General features: G+C 35.1%; 1 protein-coding gene across 1 annotated transcript in view; it reads left to right on the forward strand.

Moving 5' to 3' along the window:
* Window positions 1-22,981, forward strand: part of CSMD1 (CUB and Sushi multiple domains 1) — a 1,033,138-nt gene that overhangs the window by 992,972 nt on the left and 17,185 nt on the right. Inside the window, exons 56-65 of the mRNA XM_051614951.1 lie at window positions 2,132-2,305; window positions 6,790-6,972; window positions 9,490-9,666; window positions 10,356-10,535; window positions 11,835-12,008; window positions 12,947-13,120; window positions 15,825-15,898; window positions 18,748-18,859; window positions 19,818-19,997; window positions 21,677-21,721. Coding sequence (XP_051470911.1) covers window positions 2,132-2,305; window positions 6,790-6,972; window positions 9,490-9,666; window positions 10,356-10,535; window positions 11,835-12,008; window positions 12,947-13,120; window positions 15,825-15,898; window positions 18,748-18,859; window positions 19,818-19,997; window positions 21,677-21,721 — 1,473 coding nt within the window. The remainder of the gene's footprint in view (window positions 1-2,131; window positions 2,306-6,789; window positions 6,973-9,489; window positions 9,667-10,355; window positions 10,536-11,834; window positions 12,009-12,946; window positions 13,121-15,824; window positions 15,899-18,747; window positions 18,860-19,817; window positions 19,998-21,676; window positions 21,722-22,981) is intronic.

Here is a 22,981-nt window from a genome sequence, read left to right on the forward strand (position 1 = left end):
GGAAAAATAAAGTTTTGATTTCATGTGCAAGTGCAGAGAATTTTAAAGTGTTTCCTTTACAGAATTGTGATTTTTTACTTAAATGCTTTATTTTATTAATTTATACTTATTTGCTAATCAAATCAATGAATGTAACTAAGTCTGTATCTTAGAAAAAACATAATGAAAATCCATGTCCCAGTTTTGTTGATGATTCCTACTTGGCAGGACTGGGGTCAGTGTGAAGAGATGCTCCTTATTCAAGGGGCAGAAGAGGATGGGCAATCTAAATCACTTAGTTCACAAGCATTTATAAGCTTTTAGGCAGAATTGTAGGTGTCTGTCCCCTCAGGACAGGAATTCCTGAGCTTTCTCTGGAAACTACTTGTTTAGGCTGTGCAAACTTTTAAATTAGTTTGGGAGTTTCTTACATTCCTCAGTCAATTACTGGATTAGCTGCTGCTAATTTGCTGGTGATGGACTGAAACTCTATCTGAATCCTAAATATCACCAGGACAAATTTAACATTCTTCGCCCTCAGAAAAACTCATTGAAATGAATAGAGCTCTTTCTATGAGAAAGCTCTCTTTATCTATTCACAGATGAAGTAACTCAGAGTCTTTTCAAGAACTATGAGAGAGATGCAGTATTCAAAAGTTATAATTGGTAATTTATTTTTTTTTCAAGCATAAGATTGCTTTTGGTGATAGGGCAGAGTGCTTGGAGAGGCAGGTGAGATAAATTTTAAACCCAAGGTGGACACAATGTTTGCCACCAATTCTAGTTAAGAGTAAAAGACTAGAAACACACTGCTCTGTGATATATAAGGCAATACCTATGAATGTAATTGCAAAAAAATGGATGCTTCATTTCTTCCTCATAAACTGGAAAAATTTGCATGCTACTTGCTACAAATCATTATACAGCCACATTAAGGTGACCTATGTGTTATTTTCTTCCAAAAACTCTGATAACCCACTGCAGCTCCTTCCAGAGTCATGGTGTGACTAGTATTTACATGGTACTGAAGCAAGCTCATTCAAGTAACTGATCTGGCTGAAAACTACATACTGTTTTTTTCTGTGGGAGTACTGTTCAGCTAGATCAGTGTCCTGACTTGGCTTGCTACATGAATGCTTAAGCCAGCCCAAGGAAAGCAAGAGAAACACACAGCAGTAAAAGAGTGGTGGTCAGGACCTTGTCATTTTGGCAGAAATGCATTATGCAATCAATTTGACCTTATCATGGGACCCAATATAAAGGAAAGAATTTTCATGTCTGTCAGGATTAATAGTCATCATAATACCAGTCTTTTTTTTTTTTCTTTTCCGAAAAATATATTTGACCCATTGAGCAATCATTCAAGTAGCTCATAAAGCTGCTCAAGTTCAATTGCTTCACTTGAATGTTAACTTTTTAAGTTGTGTGACTCTTTACTAAAGTTATGTGAAACTTACTTTCTTTGGTTTTTCTTTCTCTACTGGGTGACCTAAGTTTTACACAAAAAAACATTCAGAATACAATTTCTGTTTTACATTAAGATGACTTATGTTTCCTTATATAACAGAACTGAACTACTGGTTTGCAAGTTATTCTGTACCAAAACTGTTTATCTGAATTAACTTAAGCATAAAAAATGATTCATAATTTACAAAAACAATCAGTAATACATTTTCCTCTTCCTCACTTTATTGCAACAAATAGCTGTAATAACACTACAGATTACATTTTTTTGTTTCTGGCTAAACTGCATCTAGGTATTTTATAGATATGATAAAGCTACTTACCATTATTGTATCTGTAATATATAATCACATTGAAATATTAACCTTATTTGGTTTCTTCTTACCCAGCCTTAATAGAAATAATGTGTATTATTTGTAGGGAAGAGCAGTGAATGGCAATGAATGAGGAAAGAGAGCTCTGTGTGAAAGGCTAAATTGGATGGGGTAGTTTGACATGTAGTTTTAGGTTTAATCTTAAAACTGACCAGTAGATCATCCATAGCAGCAGCAAAACTGAAGGTATGAAGGAGCTGAAATCCAGAGAGAGGATTTAGATTCTGTGGAACCAGCCTCAAATTTAAAGGTTAGCATAGGTTGGTTCTGTGGCATGAAAGCACTTCATAATATTTTGCTCTCTCCTCTCTTAGCCATTTCTTGTGGACATCCTGGGGTACCTGCCAATGCCATTCTTTCAGGAGAAAAATTTACATATGGCTCAATAATTCACTATTCTTGCACGGCGGGTCGAAGGCTCATAGGAAATTCTACTAGGGAATGCCAAGAAGATAGTCACTGGAGTGGGACTCTCCCTCACTGTTCAGGTACTTGTACGAACCATCATCTGAATGTCATCTTATAATTGCATGAATTAAGCTATTCTCAAGCAATTTTTTACTACAGCCATGTATTTGTTTTGTTTCTTTTCCAAGTATATTTTAATTTCACCAATAGCTACTCAGCTGAATCATGGCCATTTATTGAAATATTCTCACAAAAAGTCTCCTTCTTTTTGTCATTACTTAGTAACTTTACTCGTTAGTTGTTTAGCACCGTATGTAGAAGCCACAAAATGCTATTTAAAACATGGTAGAGTTATGCTTAGAAAGAATGCATGTGTTAAATTTTATTTTTGTGAACACTGTTTTGTGTAAACAAAAGTTGTTTCACACAAAAAAAATGTTGATTAAAAAACATCACAGCAAAGGTGCTAGAATATAAACTTGTACATTATGTTCCTCTCTTCACTTACAAAAATATTCTTTATTAGTGCCACAGTTTGCAAATACCATAAACCTCTGCAATGTTCTTGGTGTTGTCAGGAAGCATAGGGACAGTTTATTTGCCCTTAGACTCACTATGCAAGTTTAGAGCAAGCCATAAAACATCACACAGGTTTTTTTTTAATTTCAAAGGTCAGACAATGTTTGGCTACTAAGGACATCCATAGTGTATTAATAATTTTTTTAAGGGAAAGAAATCTGCACACTTTGATATATAGGAAAAAAAAATACCTGAGGCAATTAAGAAAGAAATTGCTTAATGAGAAAATTGTTCCATGATTACACATTATAAAATCTTCTTATAACTTCCCATAACTTGTTGGACATGCCCACTGTTGGGCTGATTCAATGTGGTTCAGTTCAGATTTGAAATAATTTAAATAGGTGTAAGGCATTTAAATTCTTTCCTTCGAAAATGCTCTGAATATCTGAATGGTCCATTCATAAGCTGATTCTGCAAGGATGCTGAGCAGAATTTGAAACACTGAGGGAAGGAAGTGAATTTAAATAATTGTTTCTTTTCTTTTCCCTACTGCTCAATTAGGAGTTTACTTAGAGTCTTTTCAGACTGCTGGATCTCACTTCCATCATGGTCTCTATGCCTAGATCTGAAAGGAATCTCTGCAGGACAATCATACAGATAGTTTCCACACAGAATTGGCCTTTTATTGCTTATCGTAAGCCCACATTTATGTCACTGTCACCTTTTCATGCAATACAAAATGCCAGATCTGAGATTGCACCAAGACTTTAACATTTTTAAGGTCAGAGTCCTCTAGTGCTGTTACCCAACATTTCCCACCAGAAGGGATATTTTCATGCTGGTGTTGGAAAGAAATTTTAAGAACTGAGACTGTTCAGATATTGGTCATTAATATGATAGCATTTTTATAGACTCATGCATTTTTAAAACATTAAAGACCACTCTAGTCATCTCCTATGATAGAGAAAATGTGCCTAGTATAACTAAATCATTGTTACTGATGCAGAATTTAATTTTCTAAGTTTAAGCATGATATGACACCATATTGAGAGCAAGGTGATTCCCTGTGAGAATGAGAAATCTATCTGTATTAATGCAATTTAAAAAATAAAAACAAAACCTCCCAAACAGTCAAAAAACCTTAAAATGGTGTCTTATCCCTCTAAGGCATTAGGAATTAGAAAAATAACTACACTTTTCATGTTGGATATTCAAGAGATTACTCCATTAAAAAACAATATTAATAATTTGTCTCCCACAGCATCCTTGTAGGTAAGTTAATCAAGTATGGGTTTGATGATCAGGCTGTGAGGTGGATCAAGAACTGGTTGAAAGGAAGAAGTCAGAGAGTTGTAGTCAATGGGGCAGAATCTAGTTGGAGGCCTGTGACTAGTGGAGTCCCTCAGGGGTCGGTACTGGGACCGGTGTTGTTCAACATCTTCATCAATGACCTGGATGAGGGTACAGAATGTACCCTCAGCAAGTTTGCTGATGACACCAAGCTGGGAGGAGTGGCTGACACACCAGAAGGCTGTGCTGCCATTCAGAGAGACCTAGACAGGCTGGAGACTTGGGCGGGGAAAAACCTGATGAAGTTCAACATGGGCAAGTGTAGAGTTTTGCATTTGGGGAAGAAAAACACCATGTACCAGTACAGGTTGGGGGCTGACCTGCTGGAGAGCAGTGTAGGTGAAAGGGACCTGGGGGTCCTGGTAGACAGGAGGATAACCATGAGCCAGCAACGTGCACTTGTGGCCAAGAAGGCCAATGGCATCCTGGGGTGCATTAGAAAGGGTGTGGTTAGTTGGTCAAGAGAAGTTCTCCTCCCCCTCTATTCTGCATTGGTGAGGCCGCATCTGGAGTATTGTGTCCAGTTCTGGGCCCCTCAGTTCAGGAAGGACAGGGAAGTGCTTGAAAGAGTCCAGCGCAGAGCCACAAAGATGATGAAGGGAGTGGAACATCTCCCTTATGAGGAAAGGCTGAGGGAGCTGGGTCTCTTTAGTTTGGAGAAAAGGAGACTGAGGGGTGACCTCATCAATGTTTACAAATACGTAAAGGGTGAGTGTCAAGAAGATGGAGTTAAGCTTTTTTCAGTGATGACCAGTGATAGGACAAGGAGTAATGGATACAAATTGGAGCATAGAAGGTTTAAGGTGAATATCAGAAATTATTTTTGTACTGTGAGAGTGACAGAGCACTGGAACAGGTTGCCCAGAGAGGTTGTGGAGTCTCCTTCTCTGGAGACATTCAAAACCCGCCTGGACGCCTTCCTGTGTGATGTACTCTAGGTGACTCTGCTCTGGCAGGGGGGTTGGACTAGATGATCTTTCAAGGTCCCTTCCAACCCCTATGATTCTATGATTCTATGATTCTATGATTTGTATTCATAATGTCAATGAAAGAATGATTGTGATGAGGACAACTGAGAAAGCTAATTCCTTTTATACTTAAGGGATATGAACAGCGGTGTTAGCAGAGTTAAGGGACAGTTGAGATCTTTGCTTAAGATGACTCACTCATTTTTCAATAATGGATATGTAGTAACGAACACTTTAAAAAAAATAAAGAGTCTAGATCTTCATAATACTTTGCCCGCCTTTGTCTATACCCTTTGACTATAAACTTGCATGTCTCAGGTTTAAACTTTCTCCAGGAAAAAACTAGATGTCTCCAAGAAAAAAATCTTGCCATTTATCTCTGCCACCAATGGGAGCAAAAGTTCTTAAAGTCATTTATAGAATCACAAAGATATTGGGGAAAAAAAAGGTGATTTTATTATAGATTTTTAAAAAGCCCAACTTAGCATAGTCTGATGGCAAAATTCACTCTATTACTGTGTGGAAGGGATGTGTAGGGGTTAGAATTGGATTTTAGTGATTTACACAGAGATTGGATGAAATTATTTATTCAGAGATAGGGGAGATTGAGTCAGCATTTAGTTGGGGTGATCCGCACAACGGTCAGGGAAAAGAGTAAGGAAGGCCCTACCATTGAGTCATGGAACTGGAGTGGACCCCCTTGCATTCTAAACTGCATCTCGAAGAGGAGTCTTGATGCAACTGGATCCAGACATAGTCCTAGACTTGGTCAGCTGTTTATGATTTAAGGGATTATGTGTAAGGATTTCAGTGTAGTGCATTAACTCATAATTATGGGTCCGGTGTGATTTGGAATAGCAGCAAATTGAGGTTGAATGACACTTTAATAATGATTTAAAAAATCAGATTATATGATTTTCTAGCAACACTTAGTCAATAATCAACAATTTGTTATAATCAAACACAGTAGTTCAATTAAAGATTTAACAAAGTTTCTAAACTGAATTGCTCACATTATACACACATTGCACAGATAAAGAAGCCGATCTGTATTAGATGTTAAAATTTGGTATCTAATGATCTTTGAACTGCGTGAAAAAAAGTTGCAGTGAAATATCCTGCGAGATTTAATTATAGTAAATCACTATAATATAGTCCTTTTGCTGCAAAATTGATAGTGAACTTCTCACTACTCACTAGGGTTGGAAGGAACCTTAAAGATAGCTCCAAATTAGGTGGTGACAGACACAGAGGTACCATTTAGTCTTTTGTGGATATATATTTCAAATATATTTCTTAAGAAACTTGAATGTGGTTCTCTGTACTCATGCTGTTATCTATTTTTTGTTATTACAAGTTACTACTAGCAGAGTAGCTGAACTATAAAATACTATGTGTAGAAACATTATTTATGTAAAATATACAACACAGCAAAAATGCAACTGACAAAAAATGATGCGTTCTTGCTGTGTTTACATTTTTTTGTTAATGTTTTGGGGTTTTTTGTTTGTTTAAATCACATTTTTGGTTTAGGTCTCTCGGTTTCAGATAAGAAGTAGGATAAAAGACATTATTTACAACTTTGGCTTTGGTTTCAGCCCCTCGCACTGGAAAAAAAGTGATTAATTGCAACAGAAGCAATACAGTTAGCATTACTATTTGCACTACCACTACATTTGCACATAACATCTCTGCCCATAATTCTGCTCTGTTGTGTTTTACAGGAAATAATCCTGGCTATTGTGATGATCCAGGAGTACCAGCTCATGGGTCTAGACTAGGGGATGAGTTCAAAATAAAAAGTCTGCTACGTTTTTCATGTGAAATGGGTTATCAGCTACGAGGATCTGCAGAACGAACCTGCCTGCTGAATAGTTCCTGGTCAGGTATACAGCCTGTTTGTGAAGGTGGGTATTGATACCATCAGCATTTATGACACCATTGAATGATATTTACTAATGACATTTTATTCTTTAATTAAAAATAAATTCTATTCAAAAAATATGCTTTCATGTTCTGCAGAAATTTGATACAAAAGAGTTTGCAAGCAGTTTATGTTTTACTTGAAAACCTAAATCCAAACTGATATAGTTTTGAAGTACATATTTGTAAGAATATTGTTTAAAAATAATTCTAGTTTAAAAATATTGAACCTGAAAATTGAGTGTCACGGTTTGACTCAGGATCTGTAATACACCAGAGACAAACACCCAGCTAGGGGAAGAGAGACAGAATAAGGACGGAGAAACTCTGGATTGAAAAACTAAACTAGACAGGTTTAATTACACACTAATGATAAAAGAAAATTTGTACAAATATATACAAATGTGTTCAGGAATGTACAAAAGCCTCTTGCCTTCCTTTCCCCCCCCAGCAATTCCCACAGCACTCTCCTTAGCTGTGAACAGTCTGAAAAGTGCTGGACTACTGCCAGAGAGAGTGTAGAGCTATGAGGGTCGAGGGATGCACAGCCTAGCTTACTGAATGAAAAAAAAATCAGTAAAAGGAAAGTTGGCTTCACCCTGGCTCAAACCAGGACATAGAAAATAGATACCTGAGTTAGATGTAAAATTAAACAAATGCTTCTGATTGAAGATGTGAAAATGAAGTGATAAATAAATGTTATCCATCCTCTAACAACAAACAAAAATTCCAATTTGAAACCATTATCCCTTATCTTGTCACTACAGGCCTAGATAAAATGTCTCTTATCACTCTTATTAGCCACCTATAAGTATTGAAAATCCATAATAAGGCCTCCCCAGAGCTTTTTCTTCTCCAGACTGAACAACTCCAACTCTCTCAGCATTTCTTCAGAGGAGAGATGATGTTCCATTTCTAGGTCCATGCCTTTCTTTTGCTGAGGGCCACAGAGCTGAATGCAGTACTACAGGTGGGCTCTCAAAAGAGTGGAGTATAGGGGAAGGTTCACCTCCCTTGTCCTGCTGACAGAGCTTCTTTTTATGTAGCTCAGGATATGACTATGACTGGAATTTCTCCAGTGCTCTAAGAAGTGAAGAGCAGCAGGGGCAAACTGCTGGGTAGTGACCATAACACCCCATTCTCTGTCCCTCTGCACCACTTGTGGGGCAGGTAGAGGAGCCTGAAGTGAAGGAATTAACCCTGGGAGAGAGGGGAGGAAGTGTGTCAATTAATGTTTGGGGTTTTCTCCTGTCCAGATCTATTTTAATTGGTAATAAATTAAAAGAATTGTCCCAAAGTTGAGCCTGTTTTGTAATTGGTAAGCAATTCCCCTGTCTTTATCTCAACCCATGAGCTTTGTCATCCTTTCTGCTGAGAAGAGAGCTGTGAGTGAGCTGCTGGATGTGCCTTTTTTCTGTTAGCCAAGGCTAATCCACCACAATAATCCAAGCTATTAAGTTTAATCATACTTCTATTTGATCATATAATTGCATTAGACTAAATCATTCCACTTCTCAACAGACCACGCTTATTTGTGCTGTAGGAAGAGCAGAAAGCTAGCTAGCTAGCTAGTTCTTGAAAGCTGTGCAAGGGAAAGTTGAAGTAGGTCCTACTAGTCTTACAAACCACTTTATGCTCTACAAAAGATTGAAGAAAAGAGTTTGATTTAGATGCACTTTTACTCCTAACTCTTGATTAACCCTGTTAATCTCTTAACCTTGTGAAAGTTTTATTTTATTTGACTCAAGAGGAGTGGAATGTTATTGTACTTTTGCCAGCATCCTATCTCCCGGGATGATCAAATAATGATGCTTTAGAGGAAAGTTGCTAGAAAAATTCAAAACAAACAAACAAATCCTTCTCATGATTGATTGGTCCAATGGAAAATAAACAACCACTAAACCCTCTGGAAAAAACCCCACAACATGTAATCAAAGTAAACAACTATTAAATCTGAAAAGTGTGAAGCTAAAACATAATCATTGTCTTAATGTATAGCTACAGATATCAAAAAGATATCGGGTCCAATACAGAATATCTGTGCTTTCTTGATTCAAAAAGCAAATGGGAAGAAAAATAATAATTTGCTACTTATGCATTTTTACAATTGAAAAAGGAGATACCGGAAGCCAGGAAGATAATAGAAAAAATATGCCCAAAGGCAAAACAGAAGCACTGGTCTGTTTGAAAGTTCTGAATAAGCTTCTTCACTCTCAGTGACTGTAATGGGTAGAGTGGAACAAGCAGTGCAAACCATCTGAATCAGAAACTGAAAAAACAAAGCAAAGCAAATGCAAGTAAAGCAATCATATTAAAAAGAGAAATAAATTATTAGCTCAAGAATATACTTCTTAAAAATTTTCTGAGTAAAAGTTGCTCTAACTTTTTTAAAAGATGGGTTATTTACCTACTTTTTCTTTTTTCTTTTTTTATTTTTTTTCAGATAGTCACCTATTATGGAAATACTGATTATTATTTTTTTTTAACCTTTTACTTCACAGCTGTGTCTTGTGGGAACCCTGGCACCCCAGCCAATGGTATGATAATATACACTGATGGAATATTATTCTCCAGCTCAGTCATTTATGCCTGCTGGGAAGGTTACAAAACTTCAGGGCTAACTACTAGACATTGTACTGCTAATGGAACATGGACTGGCACGGCTCCAGACTGCACAGGTCAGAAATAAACTTTCTTCTTCTAAAGCTTTAAAGTAGTAAGCCTTCCTACTGAAAATTATTATTTTGTCAGATTAAATAATGTATTTTCTTAACTATAACTTAATTTCCTAATAGCCAAAGAAATCTACCCTCTTTCAATTTCAAACCTTTTCCCCTTGTTCTGTCACTACAGTCCTTGGTAAAAAATCTCTTTCCACTTTTCTTCAAAGCCATTAATCTGTCTTGTAATATGTGGATATTTTATGTATCTAGACATACATGCCCTTGTAAGACACGCTAGGTATTTCCAGAACTCTTTTTAAGATGAATACATTGTTAACCTTTGTGGTTTGTTTTTTTTTTACCTCATGAATGTCAACATTGAAAATATAGCATTATTGCTAAGAAGAGGTGGTCCTCTGTGCTTTAGATTTTTGTTTGGTTGGTTGGTTTTTTGTTTGGTTTTTTTATGAGCCAAATGAGACAGATCTAACCATTTTCCTAAGAACCAGGAATCAGGGAGCAGTGAGATCACACTACTCCATTCAGGAGTAGTTTTTTATTTTATGTGAAATACATTGGTTTTTACACTAAAAAAGGACATTAGCTATACATAGTTCAATGTTTCATTGCATGATTATTGAAAAAAAAAACAAACAGAAAACCCCAAAAAACCCCACACAACCCTTTTTTCTCTTCCTCGCTAGTGATCAGCTGTGGAGATCCAGGTGCATTAGCAAATGGCGTTCAATTTGGAAATGATTTTACCTTTAATAAGACAGTCAGCTATCAGTGCAATCCAGGATACTTTATGGAGCCTGCCAGTTCATCTACCATCCGTTGTATAAAAGACAGCACTTGGAACCAGAGTAAACCAATTTGCAGAGGTGTGCTCTTGAATTTAAACAGTTTACAAATATTGTTTGCAACTGAATGTGACATTTATTTATCAGTGTCTTTATTTGTAAAAATTGTTCTCGGGGACACTAAAACATTTAGATAAATATTTGTGTAAAATTTGTATTTAGTTTACACATATTCTGTGGAATAATCTCAGTCAGAATAGCAACATTAATTACTACAGTAGAACCAAACCGCTCTGCAGTGAAGATTATCGGAGTGCTCTGTTTAAAATGCAAGGAATGAAGTACCTATTTTCCTTTTTGGGCCCTTTAATCTTGGATTAGATGGCCAAAATTCTGTAAAGAGATCCTGCAATCCAAATTTTTTATAAAAGATTCCCTTGTTGCAGTAGTGTAGTCATCATAAACACCGAAAAAGATGCTTCACAAATAGCCAATTGCAAGTGCTAACATAAAAGGTCAGAGTGGGGAAAAGCAAATAAGGCAAACTGTTGAAAATTGTTAGCACTACTACAGCAGCACAGGGAGTAAATTTAACAGCCTAGGGCATCTTCTGCTTATAAAAGGCCTGGACTTCTAACTCATCTAGCACCACTTTAAAGTGACATCTGAGTCTAGCATACTAATAAAATTTTGACATATGTGTTTGACTGACCTCATTTTCCGTTGTAAAAATCACTGAGTGAGAGAGTTTATGGTTGTGCACTTTGTTGAATGAACTGATGTGTAAATGTAAACTTGGTCTTTCTGGATTTCATTGTTCTGAGCACTCTTTCAGAAGCTGGGAAACAGAATATTTTTTAAGAGTCTTACCCACTAATCACCAATAAAGTCTATGTCCATTGATTGCTGAAAGCCTTAGAAAATGAGCAGGTGAATGAACAAAGTCATATTAAGGCCTTTAAGTAGTGCTACATTTGTTTAAAATAAAATGCAAATATTTTGAATGGTAGAATCATGGAAATATATTTATTGAAATAAATAAGTTTTATTGAAAACTTTTACCTCGCTCAGTAGCCTGTTGCAAACAATGATCAGTAATGAATATATAGGGTAGAGATTCAGAACTAGGTGACCTATATGCTCTTCTGACTTTGGGGAATCTAGAGCTCAGGGACTTCCTAACCCTACAGAGGTGGTATTTTTGTATTTTAATTGATTTTCTGTTGATTACAAGCAGCTTTTTCAACACAGGAATGCTTTGTTGCAACTGAACAGCATAAAATACTTTTTTGTTATTTCAGAAGGATGCATAGATATTATACTGCAATCTTCTAAATCCTCTAAAGTCTTGAAATTATAACTTTTCTGTTTGTAACACAGCTATTACCTGTGGCCCCCCTCCACCAGTCCTCTACGGGAAAGTGGAAGGATCGGATTATCGCTGGGGTGCCAGTGTGAGTTACAGCTGTACAGAAGGCTATCAGCTGTCTCATACAGCTATTCTGTCCTGTGAAGGCAGAGGAATTTGGCGTGGAGACATTCCAAAATGTTTGCGTAAGTTTTCAGGGTACAGTTGTTTTGGGCTTTATCAAAGCTACAGTCAGTTGTCTCAGGTTTCAGTCATTTCTCTCAGGCTTTAGTCAGGTTCTAACAGCTTAAAAAGGACTCAGCTACAGTAGAATTCTCCTGCCTTCTTCCCAAAAGCAGAGCTTGTTATGAATTTGAGTGGTTGTGCCCATTTAAGGTCATGGTCTTCTGCCTTTCCCCAAAAGTCACCTTTATCTCTCATTACCTAATTGGACCCATCACCACTTGTCTTTTTAATAATCTTTTTGCAGTTTTTGAATTTGACTTGTGATTAAAATTTTCCCTTACACTTTTACTTTTTCTTCCCTGTTTCCATTTCCAATAATAGGTAAAAACAAGAATCCTAACCCCTTAAGCTCATAGCCTTGATCTCCTTTCTAATTATTTTTTTTTTTCTTTTCCGAAGGCAAGCACATACTCTTGTATCTTGTTTGTATTTGTTTTTCAGATTTTCCTAATTCTGCCAACTCATCTCTTTCAATGCTTGAAATCTTGTCAGGATTGTGAAAAACGTTTTTTCTTTTTAATTAGGGCAGAATTTTCCAGCCTACTTGTCTGAGGGTAACTAATATAAAAACTGGATACATTTTGGAGCATTACAGTATAGTATTGTCTACTTTGAGATTACTTTGTGAGCCAAATCTAATCAGCATTTAAGTGTCTCAATTAAAAAACCTGTTTTTCCAGGTTAAGTTATATGCTTATAATAACAGTGACAATTAATTATAAATTGCTGTCAATAATTTATCTGAGCTACAGTCAGACATAAGATACATGAACATAGCATTTGCACTCATATTCAGAATGCCTGATTTGCAAATAAAACAATGTAGAATACTTCATTTGAAGCATGTGCAGTTTTTAATAGTTTGTTGTGTTGTTTTTTTTTCCTTTTAATGTATTAGCTGTGTTTTGTGGTGATCCTGGTACTCCAGCAGAAGGACGCCTCAATGGAAAAAGTTTCACCTACAGATCTGAAGTTAGCTTTCAGTGCAGACCCCCTTTTATTCTGATAGGCTCTTCTAGAAGATTCTGTCAAGCAGATGGTACTTGGAGTGGAATCCAGCCAACATGCATTGGTAATAATTACCATTACTTATGCTGTTTCTACTGAGAATATGCTTGATAAACTATTACACTATGATAAATCTAGCAATTAATTTTCCAAATATAGAAAATATGTGTACTATAAAAAAATGAAATAAATATGGTTATATTTTGAGTATAAAATTTTCAGGATAAACACAATCACATATGAAGTAATTTGTAAATTTACATGATTGCTTGTCTACTGGAAATGCAGAATGTCTGTAAGCGCGAGTGCATAAATTTGTTCCATCTATTTTAAGAATCTTTTAGATACACAGAAGACTTGGCAGATTAAAAAACAGATTGTCACTTGAGAGTTAAAGACATTTGTCAGAATCAGTCCAAATGAAAAAGCTTTTTGGACTTTGTAAAAGTTGCTTGTACAGCTCAAAAGGTTGAAATGTTCTGAGTCTCATCCTCTGAAATTCAGAGAAACTGCCAAGTACTGTCTTTCTCACTGGCTGACGTGCAACTGATACGCTTTTAGCGTGTTACCTAATCAGACTCACTAAGATAAATGCTGGACACCTGTAACTCCCACTGACATCAGAATTTTATCAAATTTGGGGTGACTTGCTGGAGAAAATTATTTTGGTGTTAGAAAAATCATTCCTTCTAAGCAAAGACATTCAGTTACAGACTGTAGCCCATTTATATATGCTGTGACTGAGATATTGCCTGTGTGAAAGAGCAGGGATGGGCACACCAGGAAAAGAAGTAAGCAGGATTATTGAAAACAGCCTGTATTTTATAAATTAAGGCATTAACACTCAATACAATTCCTTGATAGGAATTAAGAATTCCTTCTGTCCACAGATTGTATGAATGGGACAATCCATCTTGCATCTATGTTCTGTAACAGTCTCAGGTTTATTGTGAAGAATCAAATTTGAAAATGTCATAATGACATTTCTATTTATGTTTTGTATATTACATGGAAAATACTGCATCAAAGACATGTTTTCCTTTTTCATTGTAGTTTTTATGGTATTGTAAAAGGAAAATATTAAAATATTTACAGATACCATAGTTAAGCAATTTGAAAGTTAGGATTAGTGAACAATTCCTAAAGCTATGCCTAGAAGTACCGTATGATGGCAAATGATGGCAAGCTTTTCAATATCTGGATATTGATTATTTCCTTAAAATACTTTGCAAATTCTTCCTTTTTCCTCCACTGTTCCTTTAGATGAGACATCTAAAAAAGTCAATTCAGCTTCATGTGTCTCTTATTAACTATGGCATTCCAGCTGATGATAATTTGTAAAAGTTCTTGAGCTGTTCAAGCAGTTCAAAGTCAGGACCATGTTTGGCTTTTATTCTCATACATCAGGTCAACATCCATGTAACATTTGAAGCCTTTGGCAAAATCAGTTAAGCTGAATTTTTATGCTCTACTGATGGTCAAGATTGAAAATGGAAGTTCACCAAGAGTGAAATGACATATCACATTATTGCACGTGATGAGTTCAGTTTTGCTTCTACAGAAAACTAAAAATGGTTACAGATGAAATATAATCCCAAATTTGCATTCTTCATAATTCAGTGTCATCACAAAAGCAGAATTGGTTGCCAAGAGCGAGTAACATACTACAGAAAGATCCATGAGATCAAGTCCTGGTCTGTCTACCTTGTGGATGTGACTGGGCATCGCCAAAGCAAATAAACATCAGAAAGTGAAGTGGACATGGCTGAATCCAAAATAGTTTCAGGCTGCTTTAAAATATACTCAAGAAAGTGATGGTCAGATGATTACCTCAAGGGGGCCTACAAGAAAGCTGGGGAGGGACTTTGTACAAGGGCTTCTAGTGAGAGGACAAGGGATAATGGTTTTGAACGGCAAGAGGAGAGATTTAGGTTAGAGATCAGGAGGAAATTCTTTAGTGTGAGGGTAGTGAGACACTGGAATAGGCTGTTCAGAGAAGCTGTGGAAGCTCCATCCCTGGAAGCATTCAAGGCTAGGATGGGTGGGGCTCTCAGCAACCTGATCCTAGTGGGAGGTGTCCCTGCCCATGCAGGGGAGTTGGGACTAGATGATCTTTAAGTTGCTTCCAACTCAAGCCATTCTATGGTTCTATGATTCTGATTCTATAACTAGCTATACTCCGTTGGAATACTATTTTTTTGGGGGGGGGGAGGAGACTGTTTTCTCATTCTCCAGCAACAACTGAGGTAGCAGTCCATTTGAAACTTTCTTTTTCTGGGTGAAATAGAAAAAATGCTGTAAAAATTGCTACAAGAGAACAGGTTGTTTTGAGATTCTGGATTTTTTGGGGGGGTCTGGGTTTGTTTCTTTTTATAAATCTAGCTTAATTGTTAAGCTGTTCATTGGGAAAGAAGAAAAATATTTCCCTGTATGTTCCATCTTCACTGCAATTACTAGGTATTCAAAAAGGTTTGAAAGGATAAGCTTAGCAGAAATTAATATAATCCTAACTCTGACATCTACATTGCCAAAGAAACCTGCAAAATATAACCTTAAATAATGGCAATGTACTGAAGCAAAGTACTGTGATCTATCATGGCAATTTAATTGGAAATATAAATGTAATATATAGAAATACACACATTCTATAAAAAATCAATTATTGTCATCACTAGACATTGATGAATTGACTTAATGTTTGCAAACAGTTTTAAGAGTATTCTTTTCATACCATAATAATCTCTGTCGTGTTTCACATTTCACGTTAGATCCAACTCACAATACGTGTACAGACCCTGGTACTCCACATTTTGGGATACAAAACAGTTCCAGAGGTTATGAGGTAATTCTTTCTTCCTTTTATTTGTTAACTTTCTAAAATGAAGGTGCATTTAATAATTACAAACATACTAAATTATCTGAAGGCTTAAATGCCTGATGTACACCTTAGGAAATTTCCACTCCTTTTTATTAAAAACTCATGCTTAATTTCAAGCTTAAAGTTGGAACTCCTAACCTTGTAATATATCATATGTTCAATCTTTCAAGAGCCTTCAGTAGGCAGGACTATTTATAAATTGATTACCTAATATGATATGACATGATGTAATTAGTGTGCTTGATGCTTTTTGATCATAATTCTTTCATATATTGATGAATAGTCAGTAAATACCTAACAACCAAAGACCTATCTGATCCAAAGGCCATGTAGTCCTTGACACAAAAGTCAGCAAGTGGCTTTACTCCATTAGCAATACATGTTGTGTTTTATTCAGAGAAGACAAAATTGTTCTATGTATTTGATCCAGGTTCTTTGTGGTGAATGTCTTATAAAAAATGTCTATAATTTCCAAATTCCCCACAGGTTATTAGTTTATCAAGTGACAGTCAGAAAAGTGTCTGAGGAAATAAAAAGTAGGTGCAACAACAACCAATCCACAGTCATTATATAATTTCATTAACCTCAAGTGGATAGTTTCTTACGATACGAATATTTGTGATTGGTATCTAAAATCTGTTGTGTTTGGGTTTCCTGCTTGTTTCTGACCCTAGGGCAATGTGCTACATGATATTACAATAAAGTTAGTATAGCTGTTTTTCAGAAAAACCTTTCTGCAAGCTCCTCTGGTTATTGATACCTTCCCTCTCCTGCAGTTGTGCTGTCCATCATTGCTGTCTCTGGCTGTCAGCTCTTCACCTTCTGCTCCTGCCTGGCTCACAGATGCCCAAGGCACTTCTTTCCTAGCCACATCTTGTGGTCTTACCCCTAAGGTGGTTCTTATAGTAGCAGATGCAGTTGCCTTTCCTGTTTGTTGTCTCATCCTGACTTTGTACTTGTTTCCATCATGTCTTCAATAACAACTTTAATCTTTGCACCTGATTTGGTCAGGGGATTGGGTTTTTTTCTGTAATGCCAGAATTGTACTGGCTAATTCACTGTTCTGATGTTTGTTGAACACAAAGGCTAATCTTCTCTTTTCATTCACCTCTTGAGGCAATAGTAGGCCTTAATCTCTTCTGTCTCTAGTCTTTCTCAAGTATATGCATTTTCTCTCAGATCACTATTTGGTACAAGATGTAGCCTTACCTCCAATTACTAGTGAACTAGACTGTTTTTTGGCATATGTAATTAGTCAGGCTTCCTGTTTGTATGACTTAGCAGAGCTTCTATAAACTCTTTAACAGTCTTTCCTCAATACAGAAAGGTGTGATGACAGTCAGCAGACTTTTGAAGGGTTTTTCCTTAGTTACCAGCATCTTGTCTGGGCTGATTCATTTTGTGCCTTTTGTGCTTCACTGCACCGTGACTGTTAAAAATGCCTCCAATGTTTTTCATTCAAGTATTACACAGAGAGTGAACTGCTTTTATTTTTACTTTTACCTGTCAATTAGAAAGAAATAGAACTCTCTAACTACCTTGAACCTAGACAATCTTTTTTGCTTGGTCTTTTGGATCAGTGAGAAAGGATTTGCAGCTCATCATTACTTATTAATACTAGAATTGGTAACTTCACGAGAAGCAAAATGTCTTAGAATCAAGACCAGCCACAATCTGTTCCAGTCTCTACTATAGACTTGCTGTATGACCTTGGCAAGATAGGGAGATGAGTTGGTTTATAAATAGCTACAAAGAGATAAGTGTACAAAACCATATAAATCATTTGATCTTTAAAAATATAAGTGAATGTCAAAAGCTTCTTCAGGAAGAACTGGTGTTGCATTTGCTGAACATCTATCACAATAACCTATTTTCATGTAACTGAGTATATAGTTAACATGTAGTCACTTTTGAAGAAAACTGCTCATTTTTAATGTCCACAGAAGTCCTTCTATGACATTTGCAATATAGAGCTAGCTGCATTTATATGCCTGCAAGATATTTTATTAACATGCATTGATCACTACTCATTTGCAACTTGCTTGCATTTGTTCATGTGATATGTATCCTGTATTAATAAGTCATATAATTTTAAATACTGATTTTTGTGGTTTTGTTTGGTTTTTAATTTAATCCTATAGTATTTATTACCAAGGTTTATCCAAAATAAATGCAATGCTATATTATGAAAACATTTCATCTCATGCAATATTGTATCCAGTTTTCATGCTCTTAGAAGTCTGAAGAGAGATTCCTCAGTGACTTTACCTTTTGTTTTGGGAAGGGTCTTATTACAGTTGAGCACAGGAAAGCTTTCCGTAACATCACTGTGCTAGTGGAACATCTCAAGTAAAACTTAGGTACTTTATAGTAACAGATGCAGTGTAAGGAATTGTAACCTATTTTGTCTAGTAAATTTATTTGTAGATGGAAAAGCTTTTCATAGTTTTTTATTTTTCATTTTTCCTCTTAAAAAACATTTTTAATTAGAAATGAGAAACCAATGAAAAAACTTTATGCTCAAGTTCTGTTGAAATGTATGCAGTGATATTCAGGAAAGAGAGACATCCCAGTCATTTATTTGGATTCTGTCACACTGACAAACTAATAAGCTGAAATGTATGAGTGTTGTTCTTTCCCATGTGCACAGCCTTCTCCATATTTTTCCACTTACTGCTTTCAAATAAGGTTACAAAGGATCAGTTCCTCAAACTTCATCACAATTTTAAAAAGTTTACCAAAAAATCTGTAAAAAAATTGTAAAAAAATATCTCTAATACCTCTTTTATATAATATTCTGGTTTGACCCTTAGGTTGGGAGCACAGTCTTTTTCAGATGCAGAAAAGGTTATCATATTCAGGGATCTACCACCCGTTCTTGTCTTGCTAACTTAACCTGGAGTGGCATACAATCCGAATGCATTCGTAAGTCTGGTTTCTTATCTAATAAGTTAGAATATTGTGAAATTTTAAAACAGTTACAAAGTGATGCATGTGGAAATTTATAGTAAACAATATACTAGAAAAAGTAAACTTTGTTTAAAACAGTATTTTTAAAGTATTTGTGTTTCCACCTGTAAGATGAAAGATGTATTTGAGATACTAATTTGGAGTAAAATTTTTCAGATTTTTTTCAAGTTCACAATTATTCTATCAATTTTACTCAGAAAAGCCTGTCCTCTTGAACTGAATACATTAGTTGCTTTAAATTAATCTAGTGTTTTTGTGTATGTTGGATTACTAGAGAACAGAAAATGGCCTGAAATATGCATGGGGATATTTTGTTGGCTGGTGTTTTGTGAATCATAAAGTAGACCTCAGTAAAAGTAAGCTTTTCTGGGCTACACATGGGTATGCAAATTATTAGTGTATTTATAGTTCTGTATGAGTGGGAGGATGTAAAATAACTATTGTATTGAAATACACTGATCCAAGGTAAACATAATTTATTAGAATGACCTTAGGTTCTTTTTTATCTTATTTCAAATTCTTTTTAGGTTGTTATATATAAACATCATGAAGCACAGAGAAAGAAGCATACTGAGTATCTGTTATAAATCAATGTACTATGACAAAGCCTTCCTGTAGAATCTGTATTTCAGCTGACATTTATGATTAATTAATTTAGCACAAGAACCACTCTGTAATTGTTGGTGTATTGTTTAAAATATGTGATAGTATTATTTACATCTTCTCAATAATAAGATGATATACTCAATAATGTTACTTTCACAAGTAGTAGCTACTTGACAATTCTAAAAGGTGCGCAAAGTTTACATAATGAAAGGGAAAAAGTTGGCATGCATTTATTTCAAATTGTGTACTCTAATCCTGTGGAAACTGTATACAATCCCTTTTTCTAACTTTAAAAACCCCTTTGCAGCACATGCTTGCAGGCAGCCAGAGACACCAGCACATGTAGATGTGAAAGCAATAGATCTTCCTACTTTAGGGTATACTTTGGTGTATACCTGTCAACCAGGATTTTTTCTTGCTGGTGGATCGGAGCATCGGACATGTAAACCAGACATGAAGTGGACAGGAAAATCACCTATTTGTAAAAGTAAGTCATTACTGAAGTGGTATTTTGGGCCCTACTTGGTTTCATTTCGTTTTCGTTGACATATTTATTTTATATGGTAGGATTATTTTTTTTTTTCACTTACTATTTAAAGATGCATATGAAACAACAGCTTTTAGTTTGTGAAAGAAACAGTAAAAAAATCAAAGTGAACATAGCATCTAGAACTCATAGAGTAAAACATAGGGATATGTGTGTATAAATGCAGAGACACACTTCTGTAAGTTTCCCCCTAAAAACAGCAAACAAAAACTTTATAATACAAAGTAGTATTTTTTACTGTATTTATATATATGTCACAGTTTTAAAGAGTATTTCATTGTAGTCATTAATGTTTACCGTATAATTTTCAATTTGGAAAAATAAAAATTATTTCACAGCTTGACTTTTAGATTTATTCAAATATACTTTTTGTTGAAAAATTATTCTAAAGTAAAAATTAACAATAAAAATTTAAAAATCTTGGCACCAGATTCCACTTTTATTTATATCCATGTAAATTTCATATAGTTTTGCTAGAGTAACTCTTAAGTACATAATTCTGAGGGCTAAATTTGCTCTTCACGTGTGAATAAACATGGTTATAACTTCCTGATTCAGAAAAATAAAACTAAATAAAGGAAAAATAGTCAGATGCCATGGGAAAGATGCTTGCAACATGTTTTTTAATTCTAATATGTAAAAGAATGCTAAATAGACTTGATGTTTGAACAATACTTTATTTTTCAGTAATATATGGGTAGATTTTATTTCAACATAGACACATGTCAAGACATGATCTACACGAAAAAATTAATCTTCTTACTCTAATTCCCTAAAGGGTGACTTTTCGTGGGTACTATATTATTAATAACTTGAGATAACCAATCTGGTAAGGTTTTTGTTATTTATGGGGTGTTTTTTGCTAAATTACATAAAAAATACAGAAAAAGTTTCTATAAGCAAGATTATTTTTTTTTTAATGGGTTTACGGTCATTAGGTATAATTCTCCGGGTTGGCTCCCAACATTTTGTGCCTTCTTAGCATTTGATCAGTCTAACCAGTGAATTTCTGCTCCTAAAGAAGAAAACAAATGTGGAAGATCAAATTTTTTAGCCTTTTTAAAGTGGCTAATGATATGGGCCAGAACTTAATTTGGGATCAGTGGACATAACTCTACTGAATGTATCAGAAATACAGCAAATTACACTGGTTTTGATCCTTTCCCATGGTATCTGATCCTGTCACCTTAATCCAGCTATCTGGCTTTTGCTGGTTTCTGTCATAAATGTATTCATTTTTATTACTATGATATTTACTATATTTAATATAATATTATTGAGAATTAAATACAGTGTCTGTCCCCTCTATAAGGCTCTCCTTTATAGCACTGGGACTGATATAAAAATATTAGGCCTATATATATTAAATACTTGGCTAGCCAGACAACTTTCTACAGTAAAAGTTTTGTTTACCTAAAGTATTTTCTGCTAGTTTTGTGTAAACATATAGGTTTGAACCTGTAATGTAATAAAGAACAGTTCTGTTTTAAATGTGGCTCTATTGGATAAGAGATGATTGCATCCATTAGGTATTGTCTTAACATTCTATTTAAAAAAAAAAACAAACAACAACACACAAATGTGTTCATGAAAATGATAATTTGTCTTTTTACTTGTAGGTAAAGGAGTGAGAGAAGTTAATGAAACAATAACTAAAACTCCAGGTTTGTATACAAGAAGAGTTTAGAGCTAAATAAATTAAATTGATTTCCACCCTAGATTGTTATGGATAATAAAACTAGATCCAATATTTAAATTACTATTTTTTACTTATTTCAAAATAGTATAAATGTTGAGGTCTTTCATAACAGTTGCTATGTAAAACCAATTTTATTCAATTATTTTCAAATAAAGATTTTTTAAATTTCTACGCTACTGATCTTCTGAATTGCACAAAAACCCCCGTGAAGCCAAAAATATAAATCATATATACACAAATCCCAGATTTGAGATATTTTTATATCAGAGAGATTGCTATAATGGAGAGCCTTATAATGGATGTAGACTATAATTGCAGGGATTGGGTTCAGTCGAAGTTCTGCCTTCCCATTGCAAGTGTAAGAACCTGCACAAAAAACAACCACCACCACCACCAAAAATCAATCAAACAAACAAAAAAAACAACCAGAAAAAAATCTTCTAGAGGTTCTGGTGGCCTTCATTTCATGGGAATTCTCAAAGGACTCTTAAGACAGAGTTTCCTAAGTTATGTGAACCACTACCAGCAGGGAAACATTGCTGCTGCTTTTCTCTGCCTTTTCATGAACATTTGCACAGTTAAACTTGCTCTTCCTGTCAGTGAAAAAATAGACAAATACATCTGAGAAATCTGTTATGTTGATCTTTTTAGGTTCAATCATTTTCAGAACATGAAATGCTATTTGTGTTTGGTTTTTTTAATTGACTTATTTAATAACGAGCAGAGTTTTCACCAAACAAATGAGCTTGCAACTATATTCTGGATTTTAACAAGCTGCAGGGAAAATAAGATTAATGGTTTATACTCATGGCAGTTCACTGAAGGACTCTGTAGAGTACATGAGATAAAAAGGTATTTCTGCTAATAATTAACCTTCCTGGTGAGTTTATTAGTGAGTGTCAGGTGAAACCATAAATGAGTTCTTCTCAAATACATTGCTTCTACAGACTCACAATAAAGCAGGATATAATGTGCATTCATTATAATTAATATCCAGTCTTCTTTTATTGGATGATTCACCTCAGCAAACACCTGAATTGTGCATTACTCTGCTACCACACAGGTTTTGAAGTTTCAATGACAAATTAAAAAATAGACCAAGTCTTCAAATACATTGACTATGCGAAGCATCAGTATTAATTCACACCATATCATGTCCTTTATAACTAGTTTTGGTAAGGAATTACTAATTGAAAAACATTTTTTTTTAATGAAATGTTATGAT

Source organism: Apus apus, chromosome 3 (genome assembly GCF_020740795.1).
Source record: "Apus apus isolate bApuApu2 chromosome 3, bApuApu2.pri.cur, whole genome shotgun sequence".
In the NCBI taxonomy this organism is placed as follows: Eukaryota; Metazoa; Chordata; class Aves; order Apodiformes; family Apodidae; genus Apus; species Apus apus.